The sequence below is a fragment of the Atractosteus spatula genome (genome assembly GCF_055471065.1).
Source record: "Atractosteus spatula isolate fAtrSpa1 chromosome 10 unlocalized genomic scaffold, fAtrSpa1.hap1 SUPER_10_unloc_2, whole genome shotgun sequence".
Classification (NCBI taxonomy): Eukaryota; Metazoa; Chordata; class Actinopteri; order Semionotiformes; family Lepisosteidae; genus Atractosteus; species Atractosteus spatula.
In genome coordinates this window covers 1,021,373-1,041,290 of record NW_028296622.1, presented here as the reverse complement: position 1 = coordinate 1,041,290, position 19,918 = coordinate 1,021,373, and the positions used below count along the sequence as shown (strand labels likewise).

The 19,918-nt window shown below is 56.3% G+C and overlaps 1 protein-coding gene across 1 annotated transcript; it reads right to left on the bottom strand.

The window, feature by feature from the left end:
• Positions 1–393: 393 nt before the first annotated feature.
• On the bottom strand, positions 394–18,930 carry LOC148812576 (flotillin-1). Its single transcript, XM_088908577.1, has 13 exons — positions 18,738–18,930; positions 16,535–16,609; positions 16,121–16,196; positions 14,750–14,840; positions 14,013–14,156; positions 12,689–12,808; positions 12,326–12,421; positions 9,305–9,457; positions 6,831–7,012; positions 5,003–5,048; positions 4,589–4,726; positions 2,363–2,527; positions 394–1,104 (listed from the first exon to the last, which is right to left on the bottom strand). Exons 2-13 carry the CDS (start codon positions 16,575–16,577, stop codon positions 1,075–1,077), a joined length of 1,284 nt encoding a protein of 427 aa, XP_088764703.1. The 5' UTR covers positions 16,578–16,609; positions 18,738–18,930; the 3' UTR covers positions 394–1,074.
• Between the last annotated feature and the right edge of the window lie 988 nt (positions 18,931–19,918).

The following is a 19,918-nucleotide window of genomic DNA, read 5'->3' as shown; positions in this document are numbered from 1 at the left end:
AGCTGTGTCTGGAGAGAAGCCAGGGTATCGGCTTGTTCCCCCCTCCCGCCCCTCTCTGTGTACAGTAGAGCCTCCTGTCCTGACTGGAGGAGCTCACCCAGCTGGGTCTGGAGAGAAGCCAGGGTATCGGCTTGTTCCCCCCTCCCACCCCTCTCTGTGTACAGTAGAGCCTCCTGTCCTGACTGGAGGAGCTCACCCAGCTGTGTCTGGAGAGAAGCCAGGGTATCGGCTTGTTCCCCCCTCCCGCCCCTCTCTGTGTACAGTAGAGCCTCCTGTCCTGACTGGAGGAGCTCACCCAGCTGGGTCTGGAGAGAAGCCAGGGTCTCGGCTTGTTCCCCCCTCCCACCCACCTCTGTGTACAGAAGACCGCTGACACAATAAGACGACAACAGATCGAGTAACTGTGTATATATATTCTCACAAGGTATATTCATCACATTCCTCAGTAACAAAGTGGACGAAGACAGAGGTTCGCAGTAACACTAACACACAGAGAACAGGGGTCAGGCACAGGACGAAGCTACATGTTCGAACCTACAGCAATCACAGGGGTCTGGGGAGCTCGAGTACGGGACAGCGTCCCAGCATGCAGTGCTGCTGCGCCCCCCCCCCCCCAGCAGGAGAGGCGCAGGCATAAGAAACACTTGAGAACGAGGGGTCTGTAGAAATCAGGCACCAGTGAGAGAGGAGAGAGGAGAGAGGAGAGAGGAGAGGCGACAGTCTGGGGCACGGCAACAGCGCCCCCTGCAGCCCCGTCCCTGTCAGCGCAGCCCTGCCCACGGCAAGCCCCAGGTCCCGGGTCCACAACCGGGGGTCCCCTAGACGCCCCCAAAACCAACCCCTAGCGAGACAGGAAAGATACTTCATGTGTGACCGGGCTGCGGACTGGCTCAGCTGCAGGGACAGGCGATTCAGGATGGGGGTCACGGTCAGGACAGGTCAGGGGGTCAGTGCAGGGGGAGGGCAGTGAGGGGGATTGTGGGATAGGCTGCCCCCCACCCACCGCGTTCCAGCAGCAGCGTCAGAGAGGGTCGGAGGTCTGGAGGTTCTGTTGGGCTGGGCCGGGCCTGCCCATTAGCCCATGCGGGTGGGCTTCCCAGTCACCTGTATCAGGAGAGAAAAGAGAGAGACTGTCACACCTGGAGTGGATCAGACTGCTGCGCACTGGGAGTCTGACAGCACTGTCACACCTGGAGCGGATCAGACTGCTGCGCACTGGGAGTCTGACAGCACTGTCACACCTGGAGCGGATCAGACTGCCGCGCACTGGGAGTCTGACTACACTGTCACACCTGGAGCGGATCAGACTGCTGCGCACTGGGAGTCTGACTGACAGCACTGTCACACCTGGAGCGGATCAGACTGCTGTGCACTGGGAGTCTGACCGCACTGTCACACCTGGAGCGGATCAGACTGCCGCGCACTGGGAGTCTGACCGCACTGTCACACCTGGAGCGGATCAGACTGCTGCGCACTGGAAGTGACAGCACTGTCACACCTGGAGCGGATCAGACTGCTGCGCACTGGGAGTCTGACAGCACTGTCACACCTGGAGCGGATCAGACTGCTGCGCACTGGGAGTGACAGCACTGTCACACCTGGAGTGGATCAGACTGCCGCGCACTGGGAGTCTGACTGCACTGTCACACCTGGAGCGGATCAGACTGCTGCACACTGGGAGTCTGACTGACAGCACTGTCACACCTGGAGCGGATCAGACTGCTGCGCACTGGGAGTCTGACTGACAGCACTGTCACACCTGGAGCGGATCAGACTGCTGCGCACTGGGAGTCTGACTGACAGCACTGTCACACCTGGAGCGGATCAGACTGCTGCGCACTGGGAGTCTGACTGACAGCACTGTCACACCTGGAGTGGATCAGACTGCTGCGCACTGGGAGTGACAGCACTGTCACACCTGGAGCGGATCAGACTGCTGCGCACTGGGAGTGACAGCACTGTCACACCTGGAGTGGATCAGACTGCTGCACACTGGGAGTCTGACTGACAGCACTGTCACACCTGGAGGGGATCAGACTGCTGCGCACTGGGAGTCTGACAGCACTGTCACACCTGGAGCGGATCAGACTGCTGCGCACTGGGAGTCTGACTGACAGCACTGTCACACCTGGAGCGGATCAGACTGCTGCGCACTGGGAGTCTGACAGCACTGTCACACCTGGAGCGGATCAGACTGCTGCGCACTGGGAGTCTGACTGACAGCACTGTCACACCTGGAGCGGATCAGACTGCTGCACACTGGGAGTCTGACTGCACTGTCACACCTGGAGCGGATCAGACTGCCGCACTGACACACCTGGAGGCGGTCAGACCGGTGTGCGCCCCCTGCTGGCCTGCGTACCTGCACGATGTTGACCCCGGTCAGCCTCTCGATGGTCTCGGGCAGCCTGGTCATGATGTCCAGCACCTCCCCGGTCAGCTTGCTGGCCCCCACGTCCCCGCCGCCGCTGGACACCATGGTGATCTTCTGGGTCTCGGACAGCGGCTTGGTGATCTCCTCCGCCATCTGCAGGCGGGAGGGGGAACTGGGTCAGTCTGCGTCCTGCACCGGGGGAGAGCCCAGCCCCCCGCCTGCCCCCTGAACTGAGCGCAACCTCCTGTCTGCCCCCTGAACTGAGCCCGGCTCCCCGCCTGCCTCCTGCCCCCCCTCACCAGAGGCAGTTTCTCCAGCGGCGTGTCCCCCATCGCCCCTCCCCCCTCTCCTGCCCCCTGCCCCCCCTCACCAGGGGCAGATTCCCCAGCGGCATGTCCCCCATCGCCCCTCCCCCCTCTCCTGCCCCCTGCCCCCCCTCACCAGGGGCAGTTTCTCCAGCGGCGTGTCCCCCATCGCCCCTCCCTCCTCTCCTGCCCCCTGCCCCCCCTCACCAGGGGCAGTTTCTCCAGTAGCATGTCCCCCATCGCCCCTCCCTCCTCTCCTGCCCCCTGCCCCCTCTCACCAGGGGCAGTTTCTCCAGTAGCATGTCCCCCATCGCCCCTCCCCCCTCTCCTGCCCCCTGCCCCCCCTCACCAGGGGCAGTTTCTCCAGCAGCATGTCCACCATCGCCCCTCCCCCCTCTCCTGCCCCCTGCCCCCCCTCACCAGGGGCAGTTTCTCCAGCAGCATGTCCACCATCGCCCCTCCCCCTTCTCCTGCCCCCTGCCCCCCCTCACCAGGGGCAGTTTCTCCAGCAGCATGTCCCCCATTGCCCCTCCCCCCTCTCCTGCCCCCTGCCCCCCCTCACCAGGGGCAGTTTCTCCAGCAGCATGTCCCCCATCGCCCCTCCCCCCTCTAATGCCCCCTGCCCCCCCTCACCAGGGGCAGTTTCTCTAGCGGCATGTCCCCCATCGCCCCTCCCTCCTCTCCTGCCCCCTGCCCCCTCTCACCAGGGGCAGTTTCTCCAGTAGCATGTCCCCCATCGCCCCTCCCCCCTCTCCTGCCCCCTGCCCCCCCTCACCAGGGGCAGTTTCTCCAGCAGCATGTCCACCATTGCCCCTCCCCCCTCTCCTGCCCCCTGCCCCCCCTCACCAGGGGCAGTTTCTCCAGCAGCATGTCCACCATCGCCCCTCCCCCTTCTCCTGCCCCCTGCCCCCCCTCACCAGGGGCAGTTTCTCCAGCAGTATGTCCACCATCGCCCCTCCCCCCTCTCCTGCCCCCTGCCCCCCCTCACCAGGGGCAGTTTCTCCAGCGGCATGTCCCCCATCGCCCCTCCCCCCTCTAATGCCCCCTGCCCCCCCTCACCAGGGGCAGTTTCTCTAGCGGCATGTCCCCCATCGCCCCTCCCCCCTCTCCTGCCCCCTGCCCCCCCTCACCAGGGGCAGTTTCTCCAGCGGCATGTCCCCCATCGCCCCTCCCCCCTCTCCTGCCCCCTGCCCCCCCTCACCAGGGGCAGTTTCTCCAGCAGCATGTCCCCCATCGCCCCTCCCCCCTCTCCTGCCCCCTGCCCCCCCTCACCAGGGGCAGTTTCTCCAGCAGCATGTCCACCATCGCCCCTCCCCCCTCTCCTGCCCCCTGCCCCCCCTCACCAGGGGCAGTTTCTCTAGCGGCATGTCCCCCATCGCCCCTCCCTCCTCTCCTGCCCCCTGCCCCCCCTCACCAGGGGCAGTTTCTCCAGCAGCATGTCCACCATCGCCCTTCCCCCCTCTCCTGCCCCCTGCCCCCCTCACCAGGGGCAGTTTCTCCAGCAGCATGTCCACCATCGCCCCTCCCTCCTCTCCTGCCCCCTGCCCCCCCTCACCAGGGGCAGTTTCTCCAGCAGCATGTCCCCCATCGCCCCTCCCCCCTCTAATGCCCCCTGCCCCCCCTCACCAGGGGCAGTTTCTCTAGAGGCATGTCCCCCATCGCCCCTCCCTCCTCTCCTGCCCCCTGCCCCCCCTCACCAGGGGCAGTTTCTCCAGCAGCATGTCCACCATCGCCCCTCCCCCCTCTCCTGCCCCCTGCCCCCCTCACCAGGGGCAGTTTCTCCAGCAGCATGTCCCCCATCGCCCCTCCCCCCTCTCCTGCCCCCTGCCCCCCCTCACCAGGGGCAGTTTCTCCAGCAGCATGTCCACCATCGCCCCTCCCCCCTCTCCTGCCCCCTGCCCCCCCTCACCAGGGGCAGTTTCTCCAGCAGCATGTCCACCATCGCCCCCTCCTTGTACTGCTTGAAGGCGTCGGCTTTCTTGGCCATCTGCTCCGCCTCGGCTCGGCCCTTCGCCTCCACTGCAAAGGCCTCGGCCTCGCCCTTGATCTGAGAGACAGGAGGCACAGCGCGGCGTGAGAGACAGGAGGCACAGCGCGGGCGTGAGAGACAGGAGGCACAGCGCGGGCGTGAGAGACAGGAGGCACAGCGCGGGCGTGAGAGAGAGGAGAGACCGACAGGCGTGAGAGAGAGGAGAGACATGGGAGACAGAGACAAAGGAGAGGAGGCACAGGGGTGTGAGAGGAGGCACAGCAGGGTGCGAGAGAGGAGAGAGACAGGAGACACGAGAGTATGAGACAGAAAAAGAGGAGATCAGAGACTCACCCTGATGGACTCTGCTTCGGCCTCTGCCTGCATGATGAGCTGGAGCCTGGAGAGGGAGACAGGAGAGAGAGAGGAGAAGAAGAGAGACAGGAGAGGGACAGGGAGCGGAGAGGAGGAGAGAGACGAGAGAGAGAGAGAAGAGAGACGGGAGAGGGAGACAGGGGAGGGACAGGGAGAGGAGAGAAGGAGAGAGACAGAAGAGAGAGAGAGGAGAGAGGGAGACAGGAGAGGGACAGGGAGAGGAGAGGAGGAGAGAGACAGAAGAGAGAGAGGAGAGAGAAGGGAGAGGGAGACAGGAGAGGGACAGGGAGAGGAGAGAAGGAGAGAGACAGAAGAGAGAGAGAGGAGAAAGACAGAAGAGAGAGAGAGGAGAGAGGGAGACAGGAGAGGGACAGGGAGAGGAGAGAGATCAGAACTGGGCGACTCTCCTGTTGATAGACTGACGATCGTCCTCTGTCCACTGAGTCTGCACCCAGGTCAACCCTGAGGGGTCTGAGTGGGTCTCACACAGGAAGTGATACCAGCCTAGGGGCCACACACACACACAGGAAGTGATACCAGCCCAGGGGTCTCACACACACACAGGAAGTGATACCAGCCTAGGGGCCACACACACACACAGGAAGTGATACCAGCCTAGGGGTCACTCTCACACACACACACAGGAAGTGATACCAGCCTAGGGATCTCACACACACAGGAAGTGATACCAGCCTAGGGATCTCACACACACAGGAAGTGATACCAGCCCAGGGGTCTCACACACACACAGGAAGTGATACCAGCCCAGGGGTCTCACACACACACAGGAAGTGATACCAGCCTAGGGATCTCACACACACAGGAAGTGATACCAGCCCAGGGGTCTCACACACACACAGGAAGTGATACCAGCCTAGGGATCTCACACACACAGGAAGTGATTCCCACCCCAGGGGTCTCACACACACACAGGAAGTGATACCAGCCTAGGGATCTCACACACACAGGAAGTGATACCACCCCAGGGGTCTCACACACACACAGGAAGTGATACCAGCCTAGGGGTCACTCTCACACACACAGGAAGTGATACCAGCCCAGGGGTCTCACACACACACAGGAAGTGATACCAGCCTAGGGGTCACTCTCACACACACACACAGGAAGTGATACCAGCCCAGGGGTCACTCTCACACACACACACAGGAAGTGATACCAGCCCAGGGGTCTCACACACACACAGGAAGTGATACCAGCCTAGGGGTCACTCTCACACACACACACAGGAAGTGATACCAGCCCAGGGGTCACTCTCACACACACACACATGAAGTGATACCAGCCCAGGGGTCTCACACACACACAGGAAGTGATACCAGCCTAGGGATCTCACACACACAGGAAGTGATACCAGCCCAGGGGTCTCACACACACAGGAAGTGATACCAGCCTAGGGATCTCACACACACAGGAAGTGATACCAGCCCAGGGGTCTCACACACACACAGGAAGTGATACCAGCCTAGGGGTCACTCTCACACACACACACAGGAAGTGATACCAGCCCAGGGGTCACTCTCACACACACACACAGGAAGTGATACCAGCCCAGGGGTCACTCTCACACACACACACAGGAAGTGATACCAGCCCAGGGGTCTCAGACACACACAGGAAGTGATACCAGCCTAGGGGCCACACACACACACACACACAGGAAGTGATACCAGCCCAGGGGTCACTCTCACACACACACACAGGAAGTGATACCAGCCCAGGGGTCTCACACACACACAGGAAGTGATACCAGCCTAGGGGCCACACACACACACACCCCCTGCCTCACCTCTCGGCCTCGGCCAGCTTCACCAGGCGGTACTTCTCGGCCTCGGCAGGCTTCTTGACTGTGGCCTCCAGCTCCCTCTCCTTGCGGACGATCTCCTGCTCCTGCAGCATGATCTGCTGGGCGCGCTCGATCACCTGGACCTGCATCTTCTCCTCCTCGATCCGCTGCTTCGTCTTCGCCACCTGACGGAGGGAGAGAGAGACACTCCAGTACATTAACACTGCACTGAGAAAGAGAGGGGTTAATACAGACACACTGACTGGACACTCCAGTACATGAACACTGCACTGAGAGAGAGAGGGGTTCATACACACACACTGACTGGACACTCCAGTACATGAACACTGCACTGAGAGAGAGAGGGGTTCATACACACACACTGACTGGACACTCCAGTACATGAACACTGCACTGAGAGAGAGAGGGGTTCATACAGACACACTGACTGGACACTCCAGTACATTAACACTGCACTGAGAGAGAGAGGGGTTCATACAGACACACTGACTGGACACTCCAGTACATGAACACTGCACTGAGAGAGAGGGGTTCATACAGACACACTGACTGGACACTCCAGTACATGAACACTGCACTGAGAGAGAGGGGTTCATACAGACACACTGACTGGACACTCCAGTACATGAACACTGCACTGAGAGAGAGGGGTTCATACACACACTGACTGGACACTCCAGTACATGAACACTGCACTGAGAGAGAGAGAGGGGTTCATACAGACACACTGACTGGACACTCCAGTACATGAACACTGCACTGAGAGAGAGAGGGGTTCATACAGACACACTGACTGGACACTCCAGTACATTAACACTGCACTGAGAGAGAGAGGGGTTCATACAGACACACTGACTGGACACTCCAGTACATGAACACTGCACTGAGAGAGAGAGGGGTTAATACAGACACACTGACTGGACACTCCAGTACATGAACACTGCACTGAGAAAGAGAGGGGTTAATACAGACACACTGACTGGACACTCCAGTACATTAACACTGCACTGAGAAAGAGAGGGGTTAATACAGACACACTGACTGGACACTCCAGTACATTAACACTGCACTGAGAGAGAGAGGGGTTCATACAGACACACTGACTGGACACTCCAGTACATGAACACTGCACTGAGAGAGAGAGAGGGGTTCATACAGACACACTGACTGGACACTCCAGTACATTAACACTGCACTGAGAGAGAGAGGGGTTAATACAGACACACTGACTGGACACTCCAGTACATGAACACTGCACTGAGAGAGAGGGGTTCATACAGACACACTGACTGGACACTCCAGTACATTAACACTGCACTGAGAGAGAGAGGGGTTCATACAGACACACTGACTGGACACTCCAGTACATGAACACTGCACTGAGAGAGAGAGGGGTTAATACAGACACACTGACTGGACACTCCAGTACATGAACACTGCACTGAGAGAGAGAGGGGTTAATACAGACACACTGACTGGACACTCCAGTACATTAACACTGCACTGAGAGAGAGGGGTTCATACAGACACACTGACTGGACACTCCAGTACATGAACACTGCACTGAGAGAGAGAGGGGGTCATACAGACACACTGACTGGACACTCCAGTACATGAACACTGCACTGAGAGAGAGGGGTTCATACAGACACACTGACTGGACACTCCAGTACATGAACACTGCACTGAGAGAGAGAGGGGTTCATACACACACACTGACTGGACACTCCAGTACATGAACACTGCACTGAGAGAGAGAGGGGTTCATACACACACACTGACTGGACACTCCAGTACATGAACACTGCACTGAGAGAGAGAGAGGGGTTCATACACACACTGACTGGACACTCCAGTACATTAACACTGCACTGAGAGAGAGAGAGGTTCATACAGACACACTGACTGGACACTCCAGTACATTAACACTGCACTGAGAGAGAGAGGGGTTCATACACACACACTGACTGGACACTCCAGTACATGAACACTGCACTGAGAGAGAGAGGGGTTCATACACACACACTGACTGGACACTCCAGTACATGAACACTGCACTGAGAGAGAGAGAGGGGTTCATACACACACTGACTGGACACTCCAGTACATTAACACTGCACTGAGAGAGAGAGAGGGGTTCATACAGACACACTGACTGGACACTCCAGGACATGAACACTGCACTGAGAGAGAGAGGGGTTCATACAGACACACTGACTGGACACTCCAGTACATTAACACTGCACTGAGAGAGAGAGGGGTTCATACAGACACACTGACTGGACACTCCAGGACATGAACACTGCACTGAGAGAGAGAGGGGTTCATACAGACACACTGACTGGACACTCCAGTACATGAACACTGCACTGAGAGAGAGGGGTTCATACAGACACACTGACTGGACACTACAGGACATGAACACTGCACTGAGAGAGAGGGGTGTAGGGACAGACCTGCAGTTGGTAAGCCAGGTCAGACTCAGCCTTCTTGGTGTTGACCTCGATGTCGTAGGTGGCCTTCTTCAGCTCGTAGTCTCTTTGGGCCTTGGCCATCTCAATCTCATTGACATACTGGGCCGACACCTTCTCCTGCATCGCATGGGCCTCCTGCAGGGGGCGATAGAGAGAGAGAGACACAGATGACTGAACCTGTCTCTCAGCAATAATAATAATAGTGTGTGATCTCCTGTCCCAGCCTGAGGAACAGACAGTGAGCCTGTCTCTCAATAATAATAATACAGTGTGTGATCTCCTGTCCCAGCCTGAGGAACAGACAGTGAGCCTGTCTCCCAATATTAATAATACAGTGTGTGATCTCCTGTCCCAGCCTGAGGAACAGACAGTGCGCCTGTCTCTCAATAATAATAATACAGTGTGTGATCTCCTGTCCCAGCCTGAGGAACAGACAGTGAGCCTGTCTCCCAATAATAATAATACAGTGTGTGATCTCCTGTCCCAGCCTGAGGAACAGACAGTGAGCCTGTCTCTCAATAATAATAATACAGTGTGTGATCTCCTGTCCCAGCCTGAGGAACAGTGAGTCTGTCTCTCAATAATAATAATACAGTGTGTGACCTCCTGTCCCAGCCTGAGGAACAGACAGTGAGCCTGTCTCTCAATAATAATAATACAGTGTGTGATCTCCTGTCCCAGCCTGAGGAACAGACAGTGCGCCTGTCTCTCAATAATAATAATACAGTGTGTGATCTCCTGTCCCAGCCTGAGGAACAGTGAGTCTGTCTCTCAATAATAATAATACAGTGTGTGATCTCCTGTCCCAGCCTGAGGAACAGACAGTGAGCCTGTCTCTCAATAATAATAATACAGCGTGTTATCTCCTGTCCCAGCCTGAGGAACAGACAGTGAGCCTGTCTCTCAATAATAATAATCCAGTGTGTGATCTCCTGTCCCAGTCTGAGGAACAGACAGTGAGCCCGTCTCTCAATAATAATAATACAGTGTGTGATCTCCTGTCCCAGCCTGAGGAACAGTGAGCCTGTCTCTCAATAATAATAATACAGTGTGTGATCTCCTGTCCCAGCCTGAGGAACAAACAGTGAGCCTGTCTCCCAATAATAATAATACAGTGTGTGATCTCCTGTCCCAGCCTGAGGAACAGACAGTGAGCCTGTCTCTCAATAATAATAATACAGTGTGTGATCTCCTGTCCCAGCCTGAGGAACAGACAGTGCGCCTGTCTCTCAATAATAATAATACAGTGTGTGATCTCCTGTCCCAGCCTGAGGAACAGACAGTGCGCCTGTCTCTCAATAATAATAATACAGTGTGTGATCTCCTGTCCCAGCCTGAGGAACAGACAGTGAGCCTGTCTCCCAATAATAATAATACAGTGTGTGATCTCCTGTCCCAGCCTGAGGAACAGACAGTGCGCCTGTCTCTCAATAATAATAAAACAGTGTGTGATCTCCTGTCCCAGCCTGAGGAACAGACAGTGCGCCTGTCTCTCAATAATAATAATCCAGTGTGTGATCTCCTGTCCCAGTCTGAGGAACAGACAGTGAGCCCGTCTCTCAATAATAATAATACAGTGTGTGATCTCCTGTCCCAGCCTGAGGAACAGACAGTGAGCCTGTCTCTCAATAATAATAATACAGTGTGTGATCTCCTGTCCCAGCCTGAGGAACAGGCAGTGAGCCTGTCTCTCAATAATAATAATACAGTGTGTGATCTCCTGTCCCAGCCTGAGGAACAGACAGTGAGCCTGTCTCTCAATAATAATAATACAGTGTGTGATCTCCTGTCCCAGCCTGAGGAACAGTGAGCCTGTCTCTCAATAACAATATACAGTGTGTGATCTCCTGTCCCAGCCTGAGGAACAGACAGTGAGCCTACCTCTCAATAATAATAATACAGTGTGTGATCTCCTGTCCCAGCCTGAGGAACAGACAGTGAGCCTGTCTCTCAATAATAATAATACAGTGTGTGATCTCCTGTCCCAGCCTGAGGAACAGTGAGCCTGTCTCTCAATAATAATAATACAGTGTGTGATCTCCTGTCCCAGCCTGAGGAACAGTGAGCCTGTCTCTCAATAATAATAATACAGTGTGTGATCTCCTGTCCCAGCCTGAGGAACAGACAGTGAGCCTGTCTCTCAATAATAATAATCCAGTGTGTGATCTCCTGTCCCAGCCTGAGGAGCAGACAGTGAGCCTGTCTCTCAATAATAATAATACAGTGTGTGATCTCCTGTCCCAGCCTGAGGAACAGACAGTGAGCCTGTCTCTCAATAATAATAATACAGTGTGTGATCTCCTGTCCCAGCCTGAGGAACAGTGAGTCTGTCTCTCAATAATAATAATACAGTGTGTGATCTCCTGTCCCAGCCTGAGGAACAGACAGTGAGCCTGTCTCTCAATAATAATAATAATACAGTTTGTGATCTCCTGTCCCAGCCTGAGGAACAGACAGTGAGCCTGTCTCTCAATAATAATACAGTGTGTGATCTCCTGCCCCAGCCTGAGGAACAGTGAGCCTGTCTCTCAATAATAATAATACAGTGTGTGACCTCCTGTCCCAGCCTGAGGAACAGACAGTGAGCCTGTCTCTCAATAATAATAATACAGTGTGTGATCTCCTGTCCCAGCCTGAGGAACAGACAGTGAGCCTGTCTCCCAATAATAATAATACAGTGTGTGATCTCCTGTCCCAGCCTGAGGAACAGACAGTGAGCCTGTCTCTCAATAATAATAATACAGTGTGTGATCTCCTGTCCCAGCCTGAGGAACAGTGAGCCTGTCTCTCAATAATAATAATACAGTGTGTGATCTCCTGTCCCAGCCTGAGGAACAGTGAGCCTGTCTCTCAATAATAATAATACAGTGTGTGATCTCCTGTCCCAGCCTGAGGAACAGACAGTGAGCCTGTCTCTCAATAATAATAATACAGTGTGTGACCTCCTGTGCTGAGCTGCATTGTCTCTGCCCCGCAGACAGGGGGCGCTGTGTCTGGACTCACCTTGATGACGGCATCCCTCTTGGCCATCGCCTCGCCGATCCGGGCATCTTTCTGCACCTGCGCGGTACGAGCCTTCCCCAGAGAGTGCAGGTAGTCCTGAGTGAGAGAGTGAGCATGTGAGAGGGTTACAGGGAGTGAGAGAGTGTGAGACAGTGAGGGAGAGAGGGAATGAGAGAGGGAGCCAGTGAGAGGGAATGAGAGAGGGAGACAGTGAGAGGGAATGAGAGAGGGAGACAGTGAGAGGGTTAGTGAGAGAGGGAGACAGTGAGAGGGAGACAGTGAGAGGGAATGAGAGAGGGAGACAGTGAGAGGGTTAGTGAGAGAGGGAGACAGTGAGAGATGGGGGTAAGGAGAGACACTGACCTGGTCATCATGCACGTCCTTCAGGGTGTAGCTGACCACGCTGATGCCCATGTTGACCAGGTCAGAGGATGCCACCTTGAAGACCTGCTCCGAGAACTTCTTCCGGTCCTTGTAGATCTCCTGCAGGGTGAGACGGAGCGCTCAGGCCACAGGGGGGCGCCAGCGCTCAGCTGGAGGGAGTTTCCCTGGACAGGACAGCAGTCCATCACAGGACACACACACACTCACACACCCTGGACAGGACACCAGTCCATCACAGGACACACACACAGAACCATATTTCCCAGAAGCATGTTTCAGGACTGTGGGAGGACACCCAAGGAAAACTGGACAGAACACGCAAACTCCACACAGACAGCACCCCAGGGGCTGAGCTCAGCCACCACACTGCCCCCTGAACTCATTTTCACTGCTGCCTAAGAAGTAAAAACGGCAGCCCAGCTAGAGCAGAGGGAGTCAGTCAGACAGGGGTCAGGAGGTCAGAGTCGCTGTGTCTGCCATGTGACCAGGTTGTCTGTACCTCCACAGTCATGTGACCAGGGTGCCTGTAGCTCCACAGTCATGTGACCAGGGTGTCTGTACCTCCACAGTCATGTGACCAGGGTGCCTGTAGCTCCACAGTCATGTCAGCAGGGTGTCTGCAGGGGACAGTGTGCCTGTACCTCCACAGTCATGTGACCAGGGTGCCTGTACTTCCACAGTCACATGTCTGCAGGGGACAGTGTGTCTGTACCTCCACAGTCACGTGTCTGCAGGGGACAGTGTGTCTGTACCTCCACAGTCACGTGACCAGGGTGTCTGCAGGGGACAGTGTGTCAGTATCTCCACAGTCATGTGACCAGGGTGTCTGCAGGGGACAGTGTGTCAGTACCTCCACAGTCATGTGACCAGGGTGTCTGAACCTCCACAGTCATGTGACCAGGGGGTCTGCAGGGGCCAGTGTGTCAGTACCTCCACTGTCATGTGACCAGGGTGTCTGCAGGGGACAGTGTGTCTGTACCTCCACAGTCATGTGACCAGGGTGCCTGTACCTCCACAGTCACGTGCCTGCAGGGGACAGTGTGTCTGTACCTCCACAGTCACGTGTCTGCAGGGGACAGTGTGTCTGTACCTCCACAGTCATGTGACCAGGGTGGCTGTACCTCCACAGTCACGTGACTGCAGGGGACAGTGTGTCTGTACCTCCACAGTCATGTAACCAGGGGGCCTGTACCTCCACAGTCATGTGACCAGGGTGTCTGCAGGGGACAGTGTGTCAGTACCTCCACAGTCACGTGACCAGGGGGCCTGTACCTCCACAGTCATGTGACCAGGGTGCCTGTACCTCCACAGTCATGTGTGCCATGATGGCTCTCTGGTGGCCCTCCAGAGTCTCCAGGGCGATATGGGTAATTTCCTGCTCCGACTTCCCCATGAACATCTGACAGGCGGCAGCGAGCATCTCCTTGTTCTGTCCCTGAATCTTCACCTGCACCCCGAGAGAGACAGGGGGGTCAGAGGTCAGCACTGTCACACACTCACTCCGAGAGAGACAGAGGGGTCAGGGGTCAGCGCTGTCACAGAGAGACGGGGGGTCAGAGGTCAGTGCCATCGAGAGAGCAAGACAGAGGCGTCAGAGGTCAGCGCTGTCAGAGAGAGACAGGGGGGTCAGGGGTCAGCGCTGTCACAGAGAGCGAGACAGAGGGGTCAGAGGTCAGCGCTGTCACAGAGAGACGGGGGGTCAGAGGTCAGTGCCATCGAGAGAGCAAGATAGAGGCGTCAGAGGTCAGCGCTGTCAGAGAGAGACAGGGGGGTCAGAGGTCAGCGCTGTCACGGAGAGACAGGGGGGTCAGAGGTCAGCACTGTCGAGAGAGCGAGACAGAGGGATCAGAGGTCAGCGCTGTCACAGAGAGACAGGGGGGTCAGAGGTCAGTGCCATCGAGAGAGCAAGACAGAGGCGTCAGAGGTCAGCGCTGTCAGAGAGAGACAGGGGGGTCAGAGGTCAGCGCTGTCACAGAGAGACAGGGGGGTCAGAGGTCAGTGCCATCGAGAGCGCGAGACAGAGGGGTCAGAGGCTCCTACCTGGGCGATGCCTGTCACAGAGATGGGAACCCCATGGCGTGTGTATACCTTATCACTCTTCACGTTCAGGGTCAGCGTGTTGAGGGAGATCCTGCCAGGACACACAGACACACCTGAACCCGGAGTGTGTGTAGTGTGTGTTACATCTGAATCTGCTGGACACAGGGAGTGTGTGTGTAGTGTGTAGAGTGTGTGCAGTGTGTAGTGTGTAGTGTGTAGTGTGTGCTACATCTGGATCTGCTGGACACAGGGAGTGTGTGTGTAGTGTGTAGAGTGTGTGCAGTGTGTAGTGTGTAGTGTGTAGTGTGTGCTACATCTGGATCTGCTGGACACAGGGAGTGTGTGTGTAGTGTGTAGAGTGTGTGCAGTGTGTAGTGTGTAGTGTGTGTTACATCTGGATCTGCTGGACACAGGGAGTGTGTGTGTAGTGTGTAGAGTGTGTGCAGTGTGTGTTACCTCTGGATCTGCTGGACACAGGGAGTGTGTGTGTAGTGTGTAGAGTGTGTGCAGTGTGTAGTGTGTAGTGTGTGTTACATCTGGATCTGCTGGACACAGGGAGTGTGTGTGTAGTGTGTAGAGTGTGTGCAGTGTGTAGTGTGTAGTGTGTGCTACATCTGGATCTGCTGGACACAGGGAGTGTGTGTGTAGTGTGTAGAGTGTGTGCAGTGTGTAGTGTGTAGTGTGTGTTACATCTGGATCTGCTGGACACAGGGAGTGTGTGTGTAGTGTGTAGAGTGTGTGCAGTGTGTAGTGTGTAGTGTGTGTTACATCTGGATCTGCTGGACACAGGGAGTGTGTGTGTAGTGTGTAGAGTGTGTGCAGTGTGTAGTGTGTAGTGTGTGTTACCTCTGGATCTGCTGGACACAGGGAGTGTGTGTGTAGTGTGTAGAGTGTGTGCAGTGTGTAGTGTGTAGTGTGTGTTACCTCTGGATCTGCTGGACACAGGGAGTGTGTGTGTAGTGTGTAGAGTGTGTGCAGTGTGTAGTGTGTAGTGTGTGCTACATCTGGATCTGCTGGACACAGGGAGTGTGTGTGTAGTGTGTAGAGTGTGTGCAGTGTGTAGTGTGTAGTGTGTGTTACATCTGGATCTGCTGGACACAGGGAGTGTGTGTGTAGTGTGTAGAGTGTGTGCAGTGTGTGTTACCTCTGGATCTGCTGGACACAGGGAGTGTGTGTGTAGTGTGTAGAGTGTGTGCAGTGTGTAGTGTGTAGTGTGTGTTACCTCTGGATCTGCTGGACACAGGGAGTGTGTGTGTAGTGTGTAGAGTGTGTGCAGTGTGTAGTGTGTAGTGTGTGTTACCTCTGGATCTGCTGGACACAGGGAGTGTGTGTAGTGTGTGTAGTGTGTAGAGTGTGTGCAGTGTGTGTTACCTCTGGATCTGCTGGACACAGGGCACCACAAACACTCTCCCTCCTGCGATCATCAGGGGAGGAGACCGACAGAAGCCTGGAACACAGACAGAGGGGTTCACAGGGGCACCCCAACACTGTCCACACTGGCCACCCCAATCCTCCCTCACTGTCCACACGGGACACCCCCTCACTGTCCACACTGGACACCCCAATCCCCCCTCACTGTCCACACTGGACACCCCCTCACTGTCCATACTGGACACCCCAATCCCCCCTCACTGTCCACACTGGACACCCCAATCCCCCCTCACTGTCCACACTGGTCACCCCAATCCCCCTACACTGTCCACACTGGTCACCCCAATCCCCCCTCACTGTCCACACTGGTCACCTGGTCTCCTCTGGGGGTGCTGGGGTTTGGGGGAGACCTACCGGACACCACCATGGCTTCATTGGGGCCGCAGGTGTAGAACATGGTGAGGAGAGGGGGTACACACACAGCGACAGCTGGGGGACAGAGAGAGAGAAGACAGAGTCACCCCACTTCATCCAGAGAGGAGACTGGAGTCTCGGGGCACGCACGCACGCACGCACGCACGCACGCACAGCAGAGCGGCTTCAACACCATGGCTGGGCAGCTTGTTCCCCCCTCCCACCCCCCTCTGTGTACAGTAGAGCCTCCTGTCCTGACTTATCTTATCTGACCCATACCCCAGTAACGCGACAAAGGGGTCTGTTTCCCTCTCAGCGATCGAAACCAGAAGGGAACCGGGCTCAGCCTCAGGGAAGGGGGAACTTTACACAAAGAGTGGTGGGTGTCTGGAGCGGGGGGGGGGGGGGCTCAAACGAGCTGATTCAAGCAACACGCCTCCTGGGGTTCGAGTTGGAATAAGCCCAAACACCCCTACCCCCCAGAAATATCTGCCTTTTGGGGGGGAGTGCGATTCCCTAACCCTAACCCCACCCCCTGCGCTCCAGACTCCTGTCTGTGTCTCAGCAGTTTGGGGGTCAGACAGACACAGTCCGGCAGGTCTGCCTGAACCCCCACAGTGTCCGACAGGAGCCCCCAGAGCTGCTCCTGGAGAGACACAGTCCAGCAGGTCTGCCTGAACCCCCACAGTGTCCGACAGGAGCCCCCAGACCTGCTCCTGGAGAGACACAGTCCAGCAGGTCTGCCTGAACCCCCACAGTGTCAGACAGGAGCCCCCAGTCCTGCAGAGGCGCCCCCTGTTTCTCTCACTCACACAGCTACTGTACTCAGAGCCACACAGAAATGCCCTCCGGTGAGTGTTACAGGAGAGCAAAGACACAGACCTCCAGATCCAGAGAGAATTTCTTCCTGCAGGCCGTCAGAGTACTGACCTCTGACCCCGCTACTGACCAGCCCCTCCCCCTCACTGGAGCCCAGCAGGGGTGAGAACGGATTGATGCATCAAACGTTTTCCTTGCTTGAGCACTTCTCGATCTTTTTTTTTTTTTACCGAATTTAAATCGCGTTTCCGCCGCCACCTCAACGGCACTACAAGGAGGGAGCACTATTCGACCGGTTGGGACGCATTTTTGCACGGACGAAACGCATCGCCTTGTTGTGAAAGGCGCTATATAAAAAGAAACTGAATTTCGGGAGGGGGAATTTCCCCAGAGGGGCTCATAGACGGGCTAGAAATAAATTGCTCTTTTCCCCCAGAATTGTCTATGAGACGGCACAATAACATCTCAGAATCCTTCAAGCTAGAAAAACACCTGTACCTGCCTGCAAAACACAACCCTGCAGGTGCGTCCATAACCAGAAATCCCCGTTCATCTGCTCATAGCGACAATCAGAGCCGCAATTTAACCGGAGAAAACGATCTGAAAGAATCTCTCTTCCCCCACTGACAGGACTGGTGTTGTCGGAAATGAAAACAGACCGGCGGGGGACACAGAACCCCCCCAAAAAATGTTTGCTTTAACTCCCTTTCTTGAGCGAATTTGTCTTGCGGAATTAAGATATGTATATGTATTGTTTACAGTCCATGTCAATGTTTTATGACACGTCTCTGTTGTAAATGTCTGTAGATTTTATTTTACTTTGATTCTGTGTTTTGTTCCACGTTAATTTGATTATTTTCATCTGCTGTGGCAACACTGATTGTACCCAGCGGCCATGCCAATAAAGCACCTTGAATCGAGAATTGAATTGAGAGAGGGGTGGGGTGAGGCGGGGACACGGAGACGCTGAGCCCCGTCTATCGATCCGAGTCTATCGATCCGAGTGCGATCAGGAAGCTTCTTTAAAAACAACCCTGCTTTTTTTTCCCCCAGCTCGGCCTCGCCGATCGGGACACAGGCGCCCGGTGGACGCCGATCGGCTCGGTCGTGGGGGGGTTGATGTATTTATTGACGTGGTGTTTGTTTGTGTATCTGGTGTGGGCACCCCGCTGTCACCCCCCACCCCCACCAGCAGGTCCGATCCGGTCCGGACGGGGCCAGATCGCGGGGTGACGTGTCGAAACACCGAGCCTGTGTTCACAAGCCCCGATCGCACGTCTCCCCACACACACACACACTGATCTGATTTTGACCACAACCTAACGGGGTTGTTTATTCTGATCAAACTCCCTCCCTCCTCCCCCCCCGGGAGAGCCGATCTCACCTGGAGCCGAGAGGAGCTGCTGGGCGCCGGGAGCTCAGGACGGGGTGATCTCTCCGTGTGTGTGTGTGTGTTTTATTGTTTCCTTTCCCGTTGTTTTCAAGCTGGCTGCTCCGCCTTGGTGCGCTGCGCTGCTCGGCCTCGCCCTCCCGTCGCGGTCTCTTCCGGTTTCGCCGCCGCGGCCACGCCCACTTCCGGCAGCCCAGGCTGGGCGCCCCCCCTGTCTCCTCCGTCTCCCCCGCACCGGCGCCCCCTGCCGGCCCGGAGGACCCGGCGCGACTGTTACAGACTGCAGTCTATACTGTGTGTGTCCAGGCTGCGGTCACTGAGCCTGTCCTCTCTGGGCAGCCGGGTCTGCCTGTGTCCAGTGTGTGTGTCCAGGCTGCGGTCACTGAGCCTGTCCTCTCTGGGCAGCCAGGTCTGTCTGTGTCCAGTGTGTGTGTCCAGGCTGTGGTCACTGAGCCTGTCCTCTCTGGACAGTCAGGTCTGTCTGTGTCCAGTGTGTGTGTGTCCAGGCTGTGGTCACTGAGCCTGTCCTCTCTGGGCAGCCAGGTCTGCCTGTGTCCAGTGTGTGTGTCCAGGCTGTTGTCACTGAGCCTGTCCTCTCTGGGCAGCCAGGTCTGCCTGTGTCCAGTGTGTGTCCAGGCTGTTGTCACTGAGCCTGTCCTCTCTGGACAGCCAGGTCTGCCTGTGTCCAGTGTGTGTGTCCAGGCTGTGGTCACTGAGCCTGTCCTCTCTGGGCAGCCAGGTCTGCCTGTGTCCAGTGTGTGTCCAGGCTGTTGTCACTGAGCCTGTCCTCTCTGGACAGCCAGGTCTGCCTGTGTCCAGTGTGTGAGTCCAGGCTGTGGTCACTGAGCCTGTCCTCTCTGGGCAGCCAGGTCTGCCTGTGTCCAGTGTGGGCTCAGCTCGTTTAGTTCAAACAGCTGAACGTGTCTCAGTGCACCAAACACACCCGCCTCACCCTCGCCAGCAGCTTCTTCCAGCCTCACTGATGAACCTTCTCGCGGTTTCTGTCTGTAGAACCTGCTTTCATCTCTCGATCTCCTCTCTGCAATAAACGTGCTCTGTCCAGTGCTGTCCCCGACTGGAACTGTGTCCATAACACCGTCTGCACACTCCAGTACATGAACACTGCACTGAGAGGGGGGTTCATACACACACACTGACTGGACACTCCAGTACAT

Excerpts from the sequence above, each read along its gene's own strand:
- LOC148812576 (XM_088908577.1), bottom strand. The coding sequence starts at position 16,577 with ATGTTCTACACCTGCGGCCCCAATGAAGCCATGGTGGTGTCCG. Across the intron at positions 9,458-12,325 it reads AGAGGGATGCCGTCATCAAG|GAGGCCCATGCGATGCAGGA; the intron begins GTGAGTCCAGAC and ends CGCCCCCTGCAG. Across the intron at positions 4,727-5,002 it reads CCGAAGCAGAGTCCATCAGG|ATCAAGGGCGAGGCCGAGGC; the intron begins GTGAGTCTCTGA and ends CCTGTCTCTCAG.